This window comes from Hemiscyllium ocellatum, chromosome 38 (genome assembly GCF_020745735.1).
Source record: "Hemiscyllium ocellatum isolate sHemOce1 chromosome 38, sHemOce1.pat.X.cur, whole genome shotgun sequence".
In the NCBI taxonomy this organism is placed as follows: domain Eukaryota; kingdom Metazoa; phylum Chordata; class Chondrichthyes; order Orectolobiformes; family Hemiscylliidae; genus Hemiscyllium; species Hemiscyllium ocellatum.
In genome coordinates this window covers 32539270-32560014 of record NC_083438.1, presented here as the reverse complement: position 1 = coordinate 32560014, position 20745 = coordinate 32539270, and the positions used below count along the sequence as shown (strand labels likewise).

The 20745-nt window shown below is 49.3% G+C and overlaps 1 protein-coding gene across 1 annotated transcript in view; it reads right to left on the bottom strand.

The window, feature by feature from the left end:
* LOC132833917 (uncharacterized) overlaps nt 1-20745 on the bottom strand; it is a 64141-nt gene that overhangs the window by 26017 nt on the left and 17379 nt on the right. The window contains exons 10-16 of the mRNA XM_060852578.1: nt 18793-19092; nt 16059-16352; nt 14676-14990; nt 13396-13695; nt 7795-8088; nt 6149-6463; nt 5023-5322 (exon numbers count right to left, since the gene is read on the bottom strand). Coding sequence (XP_060708561.1) covers nt 5023-5322; nt 6149-6463; nt 7795-8088; nt 13396-13695; nt 14676-14990; nt 16059-16352; nt 18793-19092 — 2118 coding nt within the window. The remainder of the gene's footprint in view (nt 1-5022; nt 5323-6148; nt 6464-7794; nt 8089-13395; nt 13696-14675; nt 14991-16058; nt 16353-18792; nt 19093-20745) is intronic.

The window sequence follows — 20745 nt, the reverse complement described above, 5'->3', positions numbered from 1 at the left end:
GTACCCCATTTGCTTCTTCTCCACAATCCCTCTGTCTTGGGGCTTTCCGCAGTCTTTCTCCTGTTTAATTAATCTTCATCTCCTCTCTTCCTCCTGCATCACCTCACACCTCCCCTCAATGCATTCCATCTGTTTACCCACCATTGAATCCTGTCTAAATCCCACTTTGCATCATCCTCAGCATCTACCTTCCCATCTATTTGAGGACAACTGCAAACTTGCTGACAGGCCATTCACTTTCCTTCATCCGGGTTGCTGATGTATATTGTGAATAATTATGTTCCTGGCATTGATTCCTGTGGCGCACCATTAACTACAGTTTGCCATACTAAAAAGATCCCAAATTTGGAAATTTACCACAATCTAAAGGTGACTAATACCTTTTTCTACCTGAAGAGTAGTTTGAGAGCAGAGAGCATCACCTCAGAGAATAAGGGTCATCAGTTTAAGATGGAGACAATGGTGCAAAGCCCTCTAAATCTTTTCTGCACACTTTCCAGTTTAATAACATCCTCCCTATAGCAGGGAGGCAGAATTGTACTCAGTTTTCCAAAAGTGGCCTCACCAATGTCTTGTCCAGCTGCAACATGACAACCCAACAGCTGTATTCAATGCTCTGACCAATGAAGGCAAGTGTGCCAAGTATATGAAATAGGAGCAGGAGTAGGCCATCTGGCCCATTGAGCCTACTCCGCCATTCGATAAGATCATGGCTGACCTTTCTTGTGGACTCAGCTTCACTTACACACCCACTCACCGTCACCCATAATTCCTTTACTGTTCAAAAATCTATCTTTACCTTAAAAACATTCAACAAGGTAGCCTCAACTGTTTCACTGGATGGGGAATTCCACAGATTCATAACCCTCTGGGTGAAGAAGTTCCTCCTCAACTCAATCCTAAATCTGCTCCCCCTTATTTGGAGTCTGTACTCCCCTAGTTCTATTTTCACTCACCAGATATTCCACCCCTCTCACTTCTAAATCCAAATTAATAAGCAGAAGGTGCTAGAAAAACTGAATGGCCTGAAGGTGGATATATCACCTGGACCAGATGGACTACACCGCAGAGTTCTGAGAGGTGAAAAATGTGTTGCTGGAAAAGCGCAGCTGGTCAGGCAGCATCCAAGGAGCAGGAGAATTGACGTTTCGGGCATAAGCCCTTCTTCAGGAATGAGGAAGGTGTGCCAAGCAGGCTAAGATAAAAGGTAGGGAGGAGGGACTTGGGGAGGGGTGTTGGGAATGCGATAGGTGGAAGGAGGTTAAGGTGAGGGTGATAGGCCGGAGAGGAGGTGGGTGCGGAGAGGTCGGGAAGAAGATTGCAGGTCAAGAAGGCGGTGCTGAGTCTGAGGATTGGGACTGAGATAAGGTGGGGGGAGGGGAAATGAGGAAGCTGGAGAAATCTGCATTCATCCCTTGTGATTGAAGAGTTCCAAGGCGGAGGATGAGGCGCTCTTCCTCCAGGCGTCATGTTGCCATGGCCTGGCAATGGAGGAGGCCAATGGCCTGCATGTCCTTGGCGGAGTGGGAGGGGGAGTTAAAGTGTTCAACCACAGGGCGGTTGGGTTGGTTGGTGCGGGTGTCCCAGAGGTGTTCTCTGAAACGTCCCGCAGGTAGGCAGCCTGTCTCCCCAATGTAGAGGAGGCCACATCGGGTGCAGCGGATGCAGTAAATGATGTGTGGGGAGGTGCAGGTGAAGGATCCCTTGGGGCCTTGGAGGGAAGTGAGGGGGGAGGTGTGGGCACACGTTTTGCATTTCTTCTGGTTGCAGATGAAAGTGCCGGGAGTGGAGGTTGGGTTGGTTGGGGGAGTGGTCTTTCCGGAACTCTGATAGGGGAGGGGAGGGAAATATATCCTTGGTGGTGGTGTTTGTTTGGAGGTGGCGGATATGACAAAGGATATACGATGTATCTGGAGGTTGGTGGGGTGGTAGGTGAGGACCAGTGGGGTTCTGTCCTGGTGGCGATCGGAGGGGAGGGGTTCAAGGGCGGAGGAGCGGGAAGTGGAGGAGATGCGATGGAGAGCATTGTCAACCACGTCTGAGGGGAAATTGCGGTCTTCGAAGAAGGAGGCCACCTGGGTTGTTCGGTATTGGAACTGGTCCTCCTGGGAGCAGATGTGGTGGAGGCAAAGGAATTGGGAATACGGGATGGCGATTTTACAGGGGGCAGGATGGGAGGAGGTGTAATCTAGGTAGCTGTGGGAGTTGGTCGGTTTATAGTAAATGTCTGTTTTGAGTCGGTCGCCCGTGATAGAAATGGAAAGGTCGAGGAAGGGGAGGGAGGAGTCTGAGACAGTCCAGGTAAATTTGAGGTCGGGATGGAAGGTGTTGGTAAAGTTGATGAACTGTTTAACCTCCTCATGGGAGCACGAGGCAGCGCCGATACAGTCATCGATGTAGCGGAGGCAAAGGTGGGGGGTGGTGCCAGTGTAGCTGCGGAAGATGGACTGTTCCACATATCCTACGAAGAGGCAGGCATAACTGGGGCCCATGCGGGTGCCCATGGCAACTCCTTTAGTTTGGAGGAAGTGGGAGGATTGAAAGGAGAAGTTGTTAAGAGTGAGGACCAGTTCAGTCAGTCGAAGGAGGGTGTCAGTGGAAGGGCACTGGTTGGGTCGGCGGGAAAGGAACGAGACAGGCCGCCTACTTGTGGAACGTTTCAGAGAACACCTCTGGGACACCTGCACCTACCAACCCATCCACCCTGTGGCTGAACACTTTAACTCCCCCTCCCACATGCAGGTCCTTGGCCTCCTCCATCGCCAGACCATGACAACACGACGCCTGGAGGAAAAGCGCCTCATCTTCCGCCTAGGAACCCTCCAACCACAAGGGATGAATGCAGATTTCTCCAGCTTCCTCATTTCCCTTCCCCCCACCTTATCTCAGTCCCAACCCTCGGACTCAGCACTGCCCTCTTGACCTGCAGTCTTCTTCTGGACCTCTCCGCCCCCACCCCCTCTCTGGCCTATCACTCTCACCTTAACCTCCTTCCATCTAAGACATTCCCAACGCCCCTCCCCCAAGTCCCTCCTCCCTACCTTTTATCTTAGCCTGCTTGGCACACCTTCCTCATTCCTGAAGCAGGGCTTATGCCCGAAACGTCGATTCTCCTGCTCCTTGGATGCTGCCTGACCTGCTGCGCTTTTCCAGCAACACATTTTTCAGCTCTAATCTCCAGCATCTGCAGTCCTCACTTTCTCCTTCTTTCAGAGTTCTGAGAGGGACAGCTGGAGAGATGGTGGAGGCATTAGTGGTGATCTTTTAGGAATCACTAGAGTTAGGGAAGTTACTGGAAGACTGGAAAATCGCTAGCGTGACACCCTTGTTTAAAAAGGGAGTAAGGCAAAAGATGGAGAATTACAGACCGGTTAGCCTAACCTCAGTCATGGGTAAGATCGTGGAATCCATTGTGAAGGATTAGATTTCTGAATAGTTGGAAGTGTGTGGTAAAATAGGGCAAAGTCAGCATGGTTTCATCAAGGATTGGTCCTGCCTGAAAGGGCAACTTTTTCACACAGAGGTGGTCTGTGTATGGAATGAGCTACCAAAGGATGTGGTGGAGGCTGGTACAATTGCAACATTTAAGAGGCATTTAGATGGGTATATGAATAGGAAGGGTTTGGAGGGAAATGGGGCAGGTGCTAGCAGGTGGGACTAGATTGGGTTGGGATATCTGGTCGGCATGGACAGGTTGGACCGAAGGGTCTGTTTCCATGCTGTACATCTCTATGACTAAGTAACGACCAGATTAGACCAAGGAGAGCCAATGGATGTTATCCACCTGGACCTTACAAAGGTCTTTGACAAGGTGGCATACAGGAGGATACTGAGTAAGATAAGGGCCCATGGTATTAGAGGCAAGATGCTAGTATGGCTGAAGTCTGGCTGTCTGACAGAAAGCAGAGACTGGGGATAAAAGGGTCTTTCTCAGGATGGCAGCTGGTGACAAGTGGTGTTTCTCAAGGCCCAGTGTTGGGACCACAGCTTTTCACTTTATACATTAATGATCTAGATGAAGGAACTGGGGGGGTTCTGACAAAGTTTGCAGATGATACAAAGATAGGAAGAGCGACAGGTAGGCATTGAGGAGGTGGGGAGGCTGCAGAATGATTTTGACAGGTTAGGAGATGGGTTCTTGAGTGTGAAGGGTTATGTGAAGAAAGTGTGAGAATGGGGTTGAGAAACTTATCAGCCATGATGAAATGGCGAAGCAAAGTCGATGGGCTGAATGGCCTAATTTCTGTTCCTTATGGTTTCAAGGAATATTGTCCCAGTCTACTCAATCTCTCCTCATAAACTAACCGTGTCAACTCCAGATTCGACCCCGTGAACCTTCTCTACACCCCCTCCAGTACCGGTACTGTAACGCAATGGTAGTGTTCTTGTGTAACCCCCATGTTATAGAAAAGTCACATTGTAAAACAGCGCTTAAAGTGTTGGTGCCATAATCACGTTACAGCTAACACAGGTTTAAAACGTTCGCGCTTTAGATACAGCATCCCCAATTTGTAATTCCCATTATGGTGAACCCGTTCTGAAGAAACACGTGTTATCACGGAATGACACATAAACCCTTTCTCAAGTAAGGAGACCAAAACTGTACACAGTGATCCAGATGTGACCTGACCAGCACCCTATACAGCTGCAGCATCACCTCCCTGTTTTAGATTCCGCCCCCCTTGCAACGAAGGACAATATTCCAGTCGCCTCCTTAACTACCTGCTGCACCTGCAAACCAACTTTTGTTTGCGATCCATGCTCCTTCTCCGCTCTACCTCCCTGCAATTCCACTTTCATGGAACTTTGTCCCTGCACCACCCTGGGTCTCTCTGTTCTACAACACTCTAGCAATGGAGGACAATATTCCAGCTGCCTGCTTCAATACTTGCTGCACCTGCAAATACCAATGTGATTTTACGGTTCCACGCCTCCTTCGACACCCTGTCTCCCCATTGATGGAAGAGCTGGCACAGCGAGTTCCAAAGACGGAGATGGGAAAGGCACTGAAACGTGACTCACCTACGACCCGGATGGGAATGGAGGGGCTGGCCCGGAAGGTGACCCAGAAGCCAGCGACCAGCCTCTGGTACAGGCAGCTGTAGCTCCCCCCGATGCTGGTGCTCACGTTACGGTACAGGAAAATAGCTCCGTTTCTCCCGGGGTCCAGCTGGTGCTCCTTGGCCACAGACGTACCCCTCAGGATACGGAAGCGGCCCCCACGGTACCCCTTCGGAGCCAGGCACTGGATTGCCAGGGGGATCCCAGACACGTGGAGGGGGCTGTCCGGTGTGATTGTGATGAAGGGTCGGAGCAGGAAGCCTGGTGGGAGGGAGAAGGGACAGAAGGTCATCAGGATTAGTGTCGCATTCACTCCCCTTCACCCCTCACCGCTATCACTGTGGAACACATCCATCACAGTCTCTGCTCCCCCCTCATGGGGAGAGTTGGGCTGTTGTCGTTGGTTTGTGAAGGGAGAGGGATTGGGGTTATCATGGGAGAGGCTATATGAGACAGACAGAGGGAGAGGGTGGGAGAGAGGGAGGGAATGTGAAAGAGAAGGATTGGGGGAGGAAAAGGGGGACTGAGAGGGATGGGGGGAGAGAAAGGGGTGAGAGGGAGAGTGTGTGTGTATGAGAGACACAGTGTGCAAGAGAAAGTGTGTGAGAGAAAGAGAGTGTGAGTGAGAAAGTGTAAAAGAGAGAGAGTCAGGCTGTGGGAGAGAGTATGAGAGGAGTGAGAGAGAGAAACTGAAAAAGCGATAGAGTGAGAGAGACAGAGACAGAGAGAGTGAGTTTATGAGGCAGAGTATTTATGAGCAAGAAAGAGAGTGTGAGTGAGACAATGTGTGAGAGTGAATGTGAGAGAGGGAGAGAGTGAGCGTGTGTTTGTGCAAGTGTGGGTGTGGACATGAATATACGTGAATGTGAGAGTCTGCGTGAGTATGAGTGTGTGTGAAAGTGAGTAAGAGTGTGGTGGGATTGTATGAGAGAGTGTGTGAGTGTGTGAGTGAGTGTGTGAGTGTGTGAGTGAGTGAGTGAGTGAGTGAGTGTGTGTGTGTGAGTGTATGTGTGTGTGTGTGTGACAGTAACTCCCGCCCACTCCCCCCGCTCCTTTCCCAGATGGTTCCCCCTGCCCCATTCCTTACTGGGGTTACAGACCACACTGGCATCTTCCTGGTGCCCACAGTTGCCCCGGCCCCATCCACTGAATGGACACGACCAGAGGCTCGGCTCTGTCCCTCCGCAGGACACCTCGTCCATCCAGACCGTTCCTGACCCATGTCCGAACCCAGCCCCGGGAAGTGCAGCCACAGCTGACCCACACCCCAGCTGGCGGCACACCACCCTGGCTTCCGAGATGTTCCAGGAACGGTCGCACACTGTCCCCCACTCTCCGTTGTACTGCACCTCCACTCTCCCCGAACACGAGTCGCTGCCATTCACCAGCCTGACACGGGGCTCTGTAAGATCAGAGAGAGAGAGAGAGACAGGGCATTATCACAGCAGGAGACATAGAAGCAGAAGGAGGCCATTCAGCCCATCGAGCCTGCTCCACCATTCAATAGGAATGGATTAGAATAGATTCCCTATCGTGTGGAAACAGGCCCTTCGGCCCAACAAATCCACACCGTCCCTCCGAAGAGCAAACCATTCCCCTACATTTACTGCTGACTAATCCACCTAACATTACAGGCAATTTAACATGGCCAATTCACCTAATCTGCACATCTTTGGACCGTGGGAGGAAACTGGAGCACCCGGAGGAAACCCACGCAGACACGGGGAGAATGTGCAAACTCCAAACAGACAGTCACCCGAGGCGAGAAGTTGCCCGAGGATCATGGCTGATGTGATCATCCTCAACCCCACTTCTCCTGTATCCCCCTTGATTCCCCCTTCCTGATTAATAATTTCTCCATTTTAGCTTTCAATATACACTCAATGACCCAGCCTCAACAGTCCTCTGCAGTAAAGAATTCAACACTCCCCATCTCGGAGAGCCTCTCTGATCCCAGACTCTCTCACATGAAGGGAAACAACTTCTCTCTCCATCATCTTTCAAATCAAGTTACCTAAGAATCTTCAACCTGGTCACTGCTCATTCTTCTAAACTGGAATGAGGACAGGGCAAACCTATTCAACCCTCTCCCTCATTTGAGGGTCCCTCCTTACATGGGACCAGCCAATCGAACCTTCTGTCAACTGCCTCTGAAGCCTTCTGAAGAACGTTCCACCCAGACGCATCCTTACCCCGTCCCGATAACCCTGCTTTATCCTCTTCACTCATCCACCTAACCCACACATTTGTGTACACTTCAGGGCAGGTCCCTATGGCCAATCCACCCTAACCTGCATATCTTTGGACTGTGGGATGAAATCGGAGCACCCGAAGGAAACCCACACTGACAGTCGCCCAAGGGTGGAAGTGAACCCAGGTCCCTGGTGCTGTGAGGTAAAAATAATGACTGCAGATGCTGGAAACCTGATTCTGGATTAGTGGTACTGGAAGAGCACAGCAGTTCAGGCAACATCTGAGGAGCAGTAAAATCGACGTTTCAGGCAAAAGCCCTTCATCAGGAATCTGGTGCTGTGAGGCAGCAGTGCTAACCACTGAGCCACCATGCCTCTCTGTAAATTTATACTCTGTTTCTTTTCCTCTCTTGCTCCACAGAGTTGCTGACTTTCTCCAGCAATTTTCTGTGTTTATAACCTGAAAAGTTAACTCTGCCTCTCTCTTTCTGCGTTAATCAGATTAATGTTAATGTGCAACACAGCGGGTGTTCATACTCACGAGTGAGGGCGATTTTCACTGGGAGGCTGGGGGCTGATGAGAACAACTGTCCATACTCCAGGGTCTGGTAAGAACACGTGTAGTTCCCCACATCGACGGAGGTGAGGTGGAGGACATTGTGGGTGAATCGCCGTTGGTTCCCAGTGCTGTTGGTGACGAGGGCAGAGTCTTTCAGAAACTGGATGTGAGCGGGTGTGTAACGGTTTGGGATTACACACGTCAGGGTGACATTTTCTCCCACCAGATAGGCCGGGTGCGAGGGAGCGGCTGTAATCTCCGGCCGGGCCGGTGTATCTGCAAGAAGAACATGAGAAATCTTCAGAAACGGACTCTCCGAAGTACACTGTTAACAGAAAATGAAACAACACAGATAGGTGCCGGGAACAGAGTGCAGAACGTAACCGTGGAGGATAAAAGCAGGGAAGCTGTTGTTTATAGGGTCTTCGAGATGTACAGCATGGAAGCAGACCCTCCGACCAGATATCCCAACCCAATCTAGTCCCATCTGCCATCACCCTCCAAACCCTTCCTATTCATATACCCATCCAAATGCCTCTTCAATGTTGCAATTGTACCAGCCTCCACCACATCCCCTGGCAGCTCATTCCATACCCATACCACCCTCTGTGTGAAAGCGTTGCTCCTAAGATCTCTTTATATCTTTCCCCTCTCACTCTAAACCCATGCCCTCCAGTTCTGGACTCCCCGACCCCAGGGAAAAGACTCTGCCTATTTACCCTATCCATGCCCCTCATAATTTTGTAAGCCTCTATAAGGTCACCCCTCAGCCTCTGATGCTCCAGGGAAAACAGCCCCAGCCTGTTCAGCCTCTCCCTGGACAAATCCTCAACTCTAGCAACATCCTTGTAAATCTTTTCTGAACCCTTTCAAGTTTCACAACATCTTTCTGATAGGAAGGAGACCAGAATTGCACGCAATATTCCAACAGTGGCCTAACCAATGTGCTGTACAGCCACAACATGACCTCCTAACTCCTGTACTCAATACTCTGACCAATAAAGGAAAGCATACCAAACGCCTTCTCCACTATCCTACTACCTGCGACTCCACTTTCAAGGAGCTATGAATCTGCACTCCAAGGTCTCTTTGTTCAGCAACACTCCCTTGGACCTTACCATTAAGTGTATAAGTCCTGCTAAGATTTGCTTTCCCAAAATGAAGCACCTCGCATTTATTTGAATTAAACTCCGTCTGCCACTTCTCAGCCCATTGGCCCATCTGATCAAGATCTGTTGTAATCTGAGGAAACCCTCTTCGCTATCCACTACACCTTCAACTTTGGTGTCATCTGCAAACTTACTAATGGTACTTCTTATGCTCGCATCCAAATCATTTATGTAAATAACAAAAAGTAGAGGGCCCAGCACCGATCCTTGTGGCACTTCACTGGTCACAGGCCTCCAGTCTGAAAAACAACCCTCCACCACCACCCTCTGTCTCCTACCTTTGAGCCAGTTCTGTATCCAAATGGCTAGTTCCCCCTGTATTCCATGAGATCTAACCTTGCTAATCCGTCTCCCATGGGGAACCTTGTCGAACGCCTTACTGAAGTCCATATAGATCACATCTACCACTCTGCCTTCATCAATCTTCTTGTTACTTCCCCAAAAAGCTCAATCAAGTTTGTGAGACATGATTTCCCACGCACAAAGCCATGTTGACTATCCCTAATCGGCCCTTGCCTTTCCAAATACATGTACATCCTGTCCCTCAGGATTCCCTCCAACAACTTGCTCACCACCGAGGTCAGGCTCACCAGTCTATAGTTCTCTGGCTTGTCCTTACCACCCTTCTTAAACAGTGGCACCAAGTTTGCCAACTTCCAGTCTTCTGGCACTTCACCTGTGGCAATCGATGATACAAATATCTCAGCAAGAGGCCCAGCAATCACATCTCTAGCTTCCTACAGAGTTCTCAGGTACACCTGATCAGGTCCTGGGGATTTATCCACCTTTACCTGTTTCAAGACATCCAGCACTTCCTCCCCTGCAATATGGACAATTTGCAAGATGCCACCATCTATTTCCCTACATTTTATATCTTCCATATCCTTTTCCACAGTAAATACTGTTGCAAAATATTCATTTAGTATCTCCCCCATTTTCTGTGGTTCCACACAAAGGCCGCCTTGCTGATCTTTGAGGCGCCCTATTCTCTCCCTAGTTACCCTTTTATCCTTAATGTATTTGTAAAAACTCTTTAGATTTTGCTTAATTCTATTTGCCAAAGTTATTTCATGCCTCATTTTTGCCCTCCTGATTTCCCTCTTAAGTATACTCCTACTTCCTTTATACTTTTCTAAGGATTCACTCGATCTATCCTGTCTATACCTTACATATGCTTCCTTCTTTTTCTTAACCAAATCCTCAATTTCTTTAGTCATCCAATATTCCCTATTCCTACTAGCCTTTCCTTTCACCCTAACAGGAATATACTTTCTCTGGATTCTCATTATCTCATTTCTGAAGGCTTCCCATTTTCCAGCTGTGCCTTAACCAGCGAATATCTGCCCCCAAACAGCTTTCGAAAGTTCTTGCCTAATACCGTCAAAATTGGCCTTTCTCCAGTTTAGAACTTCAACTTTTAGATCTGGTCTATCCTTTTCCATCTCTATTTTAAAATGAATAGAATTACGGTCGCTGGCCTCAAAGTGCTCCCCCACTCACACCTCAGTCACCTGCCCTGCCTTATTTCCCAAGAGTAGGTCAAGTTTTGCACCTTCTCTAGTAGGTGCATTCACATGCTGAATCAGAAAGTTGTCTTGTACGCACTTAACAAATTCCTCTCCATCTAAACCCTTAACTCTCTGGCAGTCCCAGTTGATGTTTGGAAAGTTAAAATCCCCTACCATAACCACCCTATTATTCTTACAGATAACTGAAATCTTACAAATTTGTTTCTCAATTTCCTTCTGACTGTTAGGGGGTCTATAATACAATCCAAATAAGGTGATCATCCCTTTCTTATTTCTCAGTTCCACCCAAATAACTTCCCTGGATGTATTTCTGTGAATATCCTCCATCAGTACATAAGTATAAAAGGAATTGGCGTTTCCTCACCTGGAGAACCGTGGAGAATTTTGGTTCCCTGTACTTGAGGAGAGATGGAGTTGCATCGGAGGTAGTTCAGAGAAAAGTGGGAGAGTAGCTAAAGTGTTGTAAATGTATAAAGGAATTGGCATTTCCGAACCCGGAGTACAGTGTAAAGTTTCAGTTCCCTTTTACTTGAGGAGGGATGGAGTTGTATCAGAGACAATTTGGAGGAGATTCACAAAATTCCAGGAACAAGGAGTTTGTCTGATAGAAGAGACAGTTTCTCAGGAATTTGGAAGAATGAGACGAGTTCTAAATGAATGATGTAAGACACCAAAGGGAAGGATTGACAAAGGAGACAGAGAGAGAATGTTTCCTCATGTGGGACAGTCTACAACAAGACAAACATCGCTTGAGGATGGGGTAACACAGGGAGTCAGTGGTAAGCACTGCTGTCTCACAGTACCAGGGACTTAGGTTCAATTCTATTCTCAGGTGACTGTCTGTGTGGAGTTTGCATATTCTCCCTGTCTCTGTGTGGGTTACCTCAGTTTCTTCCCATTGTCCAAAGATGTGCAGGTTAGGGTGGATTGGCCATGCTAAATTGTCCCACAATGTCTGGTGATGGGCAGGCTGGGTGGGTTAGTCAGGGGAAATATAGGGTTACAGGGATAGGGGGCTGGGTCTAAGTGGAACATTCCTTGGAAGGTGAGTGTAGACTCGGTGTTTCCGTACTGCAGCAATTCCATCAATTTTATGAATGGCCTGTATGCTGATAAATCCTCCCTATTCATGTACCTTTTAAATGTTATTATTACACCAATCTCCACCACCACCTCTGACAGCTCATTCCATACACATATGACATGGGAACGTTTCCCCTCAGGTCCTTTTTCCCTCTCACCCTAAACCTATACACTCTAGTTCTGGACTCCCCCACCCAGGGAAAAGAGCTTGTCTATTTACCCTGTCCATGCCCCACATGATTTTATAAACCTCTGTGAGGTCACCCCTCAGCCTCTGACACACCAGGGAAAAATGCCCATCTGATTCAGCCTCTCCCTATAACTCAGACCCTCCAGTTCCAGTAACATCTTTGTCAATGCTTTCCTGCACCCTTTCCAGTTTAATAACATCCTTTCTATAGCAGGACCACCAGAATTGTACACAGTCATCCAAAAGCGGCCTCACCAATGTCTTGAACAACCACAACATGACATCCCAACTGCTGTAGTCAATGCTCTGACCGATGAAGGCAAGTGTGCCAAGGATACTGAATAGGAGCAGGTGTAGGCTATCTGGCCCATTAAGCCTGCTCCGCCAGTCAATAAGATCATGGCTGACCTTTCTTGTGGAGCTGAAAATGTGTTGCTGGAAAAGCGCAGCAGGTCAGGCAGCATCCAAGGAGCAGGAGATTCGACGTTTCAGGCATAAGTCCTTCTTCAGGAATGTGGAGTCAGTCCCACTTTCTTATGGAGTCAGTCCCACGTACCCACCCACTCACCGTCACCCGAAATTCCTTTACTGTTCAGAAATCTATCTTTACCGGATAAATATTGAACGATTTAGCCTCAACTGTTTCACTGGGCAGGGATTCCACAGACTAACAACCCTCTGGGTGAAAAGGTTGTTCCTCAACTGAGTCCTAAATCTGCACCCCTTTATTTGGAGGCGATGCCCCTAGTTCTAGTTTCAGCCACCAGTAGAAACAAACTCCTGCTTCTATCCTAACCATTCCCTTCATAAGTTTATGTTTCTATGAGATCCACCCCTTCTGAATCCACGTGAGTATATAATCCCAGTCAACTCAGTCTCTCCTCATAAGCCAACCCTCTCACCTCTGGAACCAATCCAGTGAGCCTCCTCTGCATGTTCTCCAGAGCCAGATCTTCCACAACGTGCTGGTGGTATTCTTGTACAACCCCGTGCTATAGAACATCACACTGTAGAACAGTGCGTAAAGTGTTGGTGCTGTAACTGCGTTACAGCCAACACATGTTTAAAACATTTGTACTTTAGAAACAGCACCCCAAATTTGTGAATCCCATTGCGGCGAATTGACGTTGATGAAACACGTGTTATAATGGAATGACATATAAACCCTATCTCAAGTAAGGAGACCAAAACTGTACACAGTGATCCAGATGTGACCTGACCAGCACCCTATACAGCTGCAGAAGCACCTCCCTGTTTTAGACTCTGCCACTCCTTCAATGAAGGACAATATTCCAGTCGTCTCCTTAATTACCTGCTGCACCTGCAAACCAACTTTTGTTTGCGATCCAAGCTCCTTCTCGGCTCTGCCTCCCTGCAATTCCACTTTCATGGAACTTTGTCCCTGCACCACCCTGGGTCTCTCTGTTCTACAACACTCTAGCAATGGAGGACAATATTCCAGCTGCCTGCTTCAATACTTGCTGCACCTGCAAATACCAATGTGATTTTACGGTTCCACGCCTCCTTCGACACCCTGTCTCCCCGTTGATGTAAGAGCTGGCACGGAGGGTTCCAAAGATGGAGACGGGAAAGGCACCGAAACGTGACTCACCTACAACCCGGATGGGAATGGAGGGGCTGGCCCGGAAGGTGACCCAGAAGCCAGCGACCAGCCTCTGGTACAGGCAGCTGTAGCTCCCCCTGTTGCTGGTGCTCACGTTACGGTACAGGAAAACAGCTCCGTTTCTACCGGAGTCCAGCCGGTGCTCCTTGGCCACAGACGTACCCCTCAGGATGCGGAAGCGGCCCCCACGGTATCCCTTCGGAGCCAGGCACTGGATTGCCAGGGGGATCCCAGACGTGTGGAGGGGGCTGTTCGGTGTGATTGTGATGAAGGGTCGGAGCAGGGAGCCTGGGGGGGGGAGGGAGCGAGGACACAAGGTCATCAGGATTAGTGTCTCATTCACTCCCCCCCCCCCCCCCACTCCCCTCACCGCTATCACTGTGGGACACATCCATCACAGTCACCACTCCCCCCTCATGGGGAGAGGGTATGCAGTTTGTAAAGAGAGAGGGATTGGGGTTATTGTGAGAGAGGCCGTGTGAGACTGACAGAGAGAGGGAGAGACAGAGGGAGTGGGAGAGAGAGGGGGAGAAAGAGACTGAGAGAGAAAGGGGTGAGAGAGAGAGAGGGAGAGAGTATTTGTGTTTGAGGGACAGACAGTGTGCAAAAAAAAAGTGTGAGAGAGCGTGTGTGAGATAGAAAGGGAGAGTATGTGAGAGAAAGAGAGACAGAGAGAGAGACAGAGAGGGTTTGTGAGAGAGGCACTGTGAGAGAAATGTGAGACAGTGTGTGAGAGAGTATGGGTGAAAGACAGTGTGTGAGACAGAGTGTGTGAGAGTGAAAGAGTGTGAGTGAGAGTGTAAGACTGTGTGAGAGAGGCTGCTGAAGAGTGTGTGATAGAGAGTATGAGAAAGGCAGTGTGAGAGAGAATGTGAAAGAGAGACACACTTTAAGAGAGAGACTTTGAGAGAGTTTAAGAGGGAGAGTATTTACGAGAGAAAGAGAAAATGTGAGAGAGACAATGTGTGAGAATGAACGTGAGTGAGGGAGATTGTGAGTGAGTGTGAGTGTGACAATATGTGTCAGTGTATGTTAGAGTCTGTGTGTGTGAGTGTGACTCTGTGTGGGGGGAGGGGTGTGGGGGTGTGAACGTGAATGTGTGTACGTGTGGGTGTGAATGTGAGTGTGAAAGTGTGTGAGAGCGTGAGAGTATTTGTGTGAGTGTGTGTGTGTGTGTGTGAGTGTGTGTGTGTGAGTGTGAGAGACAGTAACTCCCGCCCATTCCCCCCGCTCCTTTCCCAGATGGTTCCCCCTGCCCCATTCCTTACTGGGGTTACAGACCACACTGGCATCTTCCTGGTGCCCACAATTGCCCCGGCCCCATCCACTGAATGGACACGCCCAGAGGCTCGGCTCTGTCCCTCCGCAGGACACCTCGTCCATCCAGACCATTCCTGACCCATGTCCGAACCCAGCCCCGGGAAGTGCAGCCACGGCTGACCCACACCCCAGCTGGCGACACACCACACTGGCTTCCGAGATGTTCCAGGAACGGTCGCACACTGTCCCCCACTCTCCATTGTACTGCACCTCCACTCTCCCCGAACACGAGTCGCTGCCATTCACCAGCCTGACACGGGGCTCTGTAAGATCAGAGAGAGAGAGAGAGAGACAGGACGTTACCACAGCGGGAGACATAGAAGCAGAAGGAGGCCATTCAGCCCATCGAACCTGCTCCACCATTCAATAGGATAACAGCTGATCTGATCATCCTCAGCCCCACTTCCCCCCCAGCCCACTCGATTCCCCCTTCCTGATTAATAATCTCTCCATTTCAGCTTTCAATATACACTCAATGATCCAACCTCGTCAGCTCTCTGCAGTAAAGAATTCAACAAATACGCTCCCTGTCTCAGAGAGAAGAAATTCCTCCTTGTCTCTGTCTTCCCCTTTCTTCTGAGATGATACACCTCTGGTCCCAGACTCTCTCTCCATCGTCCTTCAAATCAAGTTATCTAAGAATCTTCAACCTGGTCATTCTTCTGAACTGGATTGTGGACAGGGCCGACCTATTCAACCCCTCCCTTATCAGACAGTCCCTCCTTCTGTGAGATTAGCCAAGACTATCTTTGATCGGGTACAGGGCCCCAAACCTGCTCCCAGTTCCAGTACTCTCTCTGTTTATAATCTGTAATCATAGAATCCCTACAGTGTGGGAGCATCAGGTCCACACTGACCTTCTGAAGTATATCTCACCCAGATGTATCCCTATCCTATCCTATCCTATCCCTGTAACTCTGCTTTACCCCGTGGCTAATCCACCCTAATCTACATATCCCTGGGCACTTTGGGGCAATTCCCCAAATTAATTTACCTCTTCATGCACATCTTTGCACTGTGAGAGGAAACATGGAGTTAACCCGCACAGACACAGGGAGAACATGCAAACTCCACATGGATAATCACCCGAGGTTGGATATGATCCTGTGTCCCTGGCGTTTGAGGCAGCAGTGCTAACCACTGAGCCACTGTACAACTCTGTCATATTAGCTCTGTTTCTGTCTCTCTCATTCCACAGACTTCAGACTTGCTGACTTTCTCTAACAGCTTTCTATGTTTATAACCAGCAATGTTAACTCCGTCTCTCTCTTTCTGCGTTAATCAGATTCGGAAATCATCTGATGTGCGACGCGGCAGGAATTCAGACTCACGAGTGAGGGCGATTTTCACTGGGAGACTGGGGGCTGATGAGAACAATTGTCCATACTCCAGGGTCTGGTAGGAACATGTGTAGTTCCCCACGTCAACGGAGGTGAGGTGGAGGACATTGTGGGTGAATCGCCGTTGGTTCCCAGTGCTGTTAGTGACGAGGGCAGAGTCTTTCAGAAACTGGATGTGAGCGGGTGTGTAACGGTTTGGGATTACACACGTCAGGGTGATGTTTTCTCCCACCAGATACGCCGGGTATGAGGGAGCGGCCGTAATCTCTGGCCGGACCGGTGGCTCTGAAAGTAGAACATGAGAAATCTTCAGAAACGGACTCTCCGAAGTACACAGTGGACAGCAAATAAAACAACACAGATAGGCGCCAGCAACAGAGTGCAGAACGTAACCGTGGAGGATAAAAGCAGGGAAGCTGTTGTTACAAATATACAAGGAATTTGCGTTTCCATGGAGTACCAGGGAGAGTTTTGGTTCCCTGTACTAAAGGAGGGATGGAGTTGCATCAGACGTAATTTAGAGAAAAGTGGAAGAGTAGCTAAAGTGTTGTAACTATATAAGGCATTGGCATTTCCACACTCGGAGTACAGTGTCAAGTTTCAGTACCCCTTTACTTGAGGAGGGATGGAGTTTTATTGGAGACAGTTCAGAGGAGATTCACTCAATTCCAGGGATGAGGAATTTGTCTGATAGAAGAGACAGTTTCTCTGGAATTTGGAAGAATGAGACGAATTCTAACTGAGGGATGTAAGACACCAAAGGGAAGGATTGACAAAGGAGATGGAGGGGGAATGTTTCCTCATGTGGGACAGTCTACAACAAGACAAACATCGCTTCAGGATGGGGTAGCACAGGGAGTCAGTGGTAAGCACTGCTGTCTCACAGTACCAGGGACCTGCGTTCGATTCTACTCTCAGGTGATTGTCTGTGTGGAGTTTGCATGTTCTCCCTGTCTCTGTGTGGGTTACCTCAGTTTCCTCCCATTGTCCAAAGATGTGTAGGTTAGGGTGGATTGGCCATGCTAAATTGTCTCACAATGTCTGGTGATGTGCAGGCTGGGTAGTTTAGTCAGGGGAAATGTAGGGTTACAGGGATAGGGGGGTGGGTCTAAGTGGACCATTCCTTGGAAGGTCAGCATAGACTCGATGTTTCCATCATTTTTATGAATGGCCTGTATGCCTCTAAATCCTCCTATTCATGTACCTTTTAAATGTTGTTATTACAGCAATCTCCACCACCACCTCTGACAGCTCATTCCATAAACATATCAAATGGGAACGTTTCCCCTCAGGTCCCTTTTCCCTCTCACCCTAAACCTATACACTCAAGTTTTGGACTCCCCCACCCAGGGAAAAAGGCCCTATCCATGCCCCTCATCATTTTGTAAATTTCGATAGGGTCACACGTCAGCCTCCAACACACAGGGAAAAATGCCCATCTGATTCAGCCTCTCCCTATAACTCAGACCCTCCAGTTCCAGTAACATCTTTGTAAATCCTTTCCTGCACCCTTTCCAGTTTAATAACATCCTTTCTATAGCAGGACCACCAGAATTGTACACAGTCATCCAAAAGTGGCCTCACCAACGTCTTGAACAACCACAACATGACATCCCAACTGCTGTAGTCAATGCTCTGACCGACGAAGGCAAGTGTGCCCAGGATACTGAATAGGAGCAGGAGTCGGCTATCTTGCCCATCGATCCTGCTCCGCCATTCAATAAGATCATGGCTGACCTTTCTTGTGGAGTCAGTCCCACTTACCCACCCACTCACCGTCACCTGAAATTCCTTTACTGTTCAAAAATCTATCTTTACCTTTTCAACATTCAGCGAGGTAGCCTCAACTGTTTCACTGGGCAGGGAATTCCACACATTCACAACCCTCTGGGTGAAAAGGTTCTTCCTCAACAGAGTCCTAAATCAGCACCCCTTAATTTGGAGGCTATGCCCCTATTTCTAGTTTCAGCCACCAGTAGAAACAAACTCCCTGTTTCTATCTTATCCATTCCCTTCATAAGTTTACATTTCCATGATAACCTGCCCTTCTAAATCAAAGTGAGTATAATCCTAGTCGACTCAGTCTCTCCTAATAAATCAACCCTCTCAACTCTGGAATTAATCCAGTGAACCTCCTCTGCATGTTCTCCAGTGCCAGATCTTCTGTAACACGATGGAAATGTTCTTGTGCAACCCAGTCTGATAGAAAAATCACGCTGTGGAACAGAGATTAAAGTGTTGGCACCGTAATCGTGTTATCATGGAACAACACATAAACCCTTTCTCAAGTAAGGAGACCAAAACTGTACACAGTGATCCAGATGTGACCTGACCAGCACCCTATACAGCTGCAGAAGCACCTCCCTGTTTTAGACTCTGCCCCTCCTTCAATGAAGGACAATATTCCAGTCGTCTCCTTAATTACCTGCTGCAACTGCAAACCAACTTTTGTTTGCGATCCATGCTCCTTCTCGGCTCTGCCTCCCTGCAATTCCACTTTCATGGAACTTTGTCCCTGCACCACCCTGGGTCTCTCTGTTCTACAACACTCTAGCAATGGAGGACAATATTCCAGCTGCCTGCTTCAATACTTGCTGCACCTGCAAATACCAATGTGATTTTACGGTTCCACGCCTCCTTCGACACCCTGTCTCCCCGTTGATGGAAGAGCTGGCACAGCGAGTTCCAAAGACGGAGATGTGAAAGGCACCGAAACATGACTCACCTATGACCCGGATGGGAATGGAGGGGCTGGCCCGGAAGGTGACCCAGAAGCCAGCGACCAGCCTCTGGTACAGGCAGCTGTAGCTCCCCCTGTTGCTGGTGCTCACGTTACGGAACAGGAAAACAGCTCCGTTTCTCCCGGAGTCCAGCCGGTGCTCCTTGGCCACAGACGTACCCCTCAGGATGCGGAAGCGGCCCCCAAGGTACCCCGTTGGAGCCAGGCACTGGATTGCCAGGGGGATCCCAGACACGTGGAGGGGGCTGTTCGGTGTGATTGTGATGAAAGGTCGGAGCAGGGAGCCTGGGGGGGGGTGGAAACGGAGGACACAGGTCATCAGGATTAGTGTCGCATTCACTCCCCTTCACCCCTCCCCTCACCACCATCACTGTGGGACACATCCATCACAGTCTCTGCTCCCCCTTCATGGGGTGAGTTGGGCTGTTGTCATCAGTTTATAAAGGGAGAGGGATTGGGGTTATCATGGGACAGGCTGTACGAGATAGAGAGAGAGGAAGAGAGGGATGGAGTGTGAGAGATAGGGGGAGAGAGAGAGACGGAGAGAGCATCTGTATGTGGGAGACAGTGTGCAACAGAAAGAGAATGACAGAGAGTTTGTGAGATAGAAAGATAGAGAGTGTATGTGAGAGAGAGAGCCTGTGAGAGAAATGTGAGACAGTGTGTGGGAGAGCATGAGTGAGAAAGAGAGTGTGAGTGAGAAATAGTGTGTGAGAGATAGTGTGTGTGAAAGGGAGTGTGTGTGAGAGACAGTGTGTGAGAGTGAAAGAGTGTGAGAGAGAATGTGTAAGACAGTGTGAGAGGGAGGCTGCTGGAAAGTGTGTGATAGAGAGTATGAGAAAGGGAATGTGAGAGGAAAAGTAAAAGAGAGACACAGTTTGAGAGAGAGACTTTGAGAGAGTTTATGAGGGAGAGTATTTATGAAAGAAAGAGAAAATGTGAGAGAGACAATATGTGAGAATGAATGTGAGAGAGGGAGATTGTGAGTGAGTGTATGATAATGTATGTCAGTGTCAGTGTATGTTAGAGTCTGTGTGTGTGAGTGTGACTCTGTGGGGGAGAAAGTGAGGTCTGCAGATGCTGGAGATCAGAGCTGAAAATGTGTTACTGGAAAAGCGCAGCAGGTCAGGCAGCGTCCATGGAGAAGGGGAATCGACGTTTCGGGCATGAGCCCTTCATCAGGAATGAGGAAAGTGTGCCCAGCAGGCTAAGATAAAAGGTAGGGAGGAGGGACTTGGGGGAGGGGCGTTGGAAATGCGATTGGTGGAAGGAGGTTAAGGTGAGGGTGATAGGCCGGGATGGGGGCGGAGAGGTCGGGAAGAAGATTGCAGGTTAGGAAGGTGATGCTGAGTTCGAGGGATTAGACTGAGACAATTTCGGGGGGGAGGGGAAATGAGGAATGGAGAAATCTAGGTTCATCCCTTGTGGTTGGAGGGTTCCCAGGCGGAAGATGAGGCGCTCCTCCTCCAGCCGTCGTGTTGCTATGGTCTGGCGATGGAGGAGTCCAAGGACCTGCATGTCCTTGGTGGAGTGGGAGGGGGAGTTGAAGTGTTGAGCCACGGGGTGGTTGGGTTGGTTGTTGTGGGTGTCCCAGAGGTGTTCCCTGAAACATTCCGCAACTAGGCGGCCTGTCTCCCCAATATAGAGGAGGCCACATTGAGTGCAGCGGATGCAGTAAATGATGTGTGTGGAGGTGCAGGTGAATTTGTGACGGATATGGAAGGTTACCTTGGGGCCTTGGAGGGAAGCAAAGGGGGAGGTGTGGGAACAGGTTTTGCATTTCTTGCAGTTGCAGGGGAAGGTGCCGGGAGTAGAGGTTGGTTGGTGGGGGGTGAGGACCTGACAAGGGAGGCACGGAGGGAGTGGTCTTTTCGGAACGCTGATAGGGGAGGGGAGGGAAATATATCCCTGGTGGTGGGGTGTGAGTGTTGGTTTGAA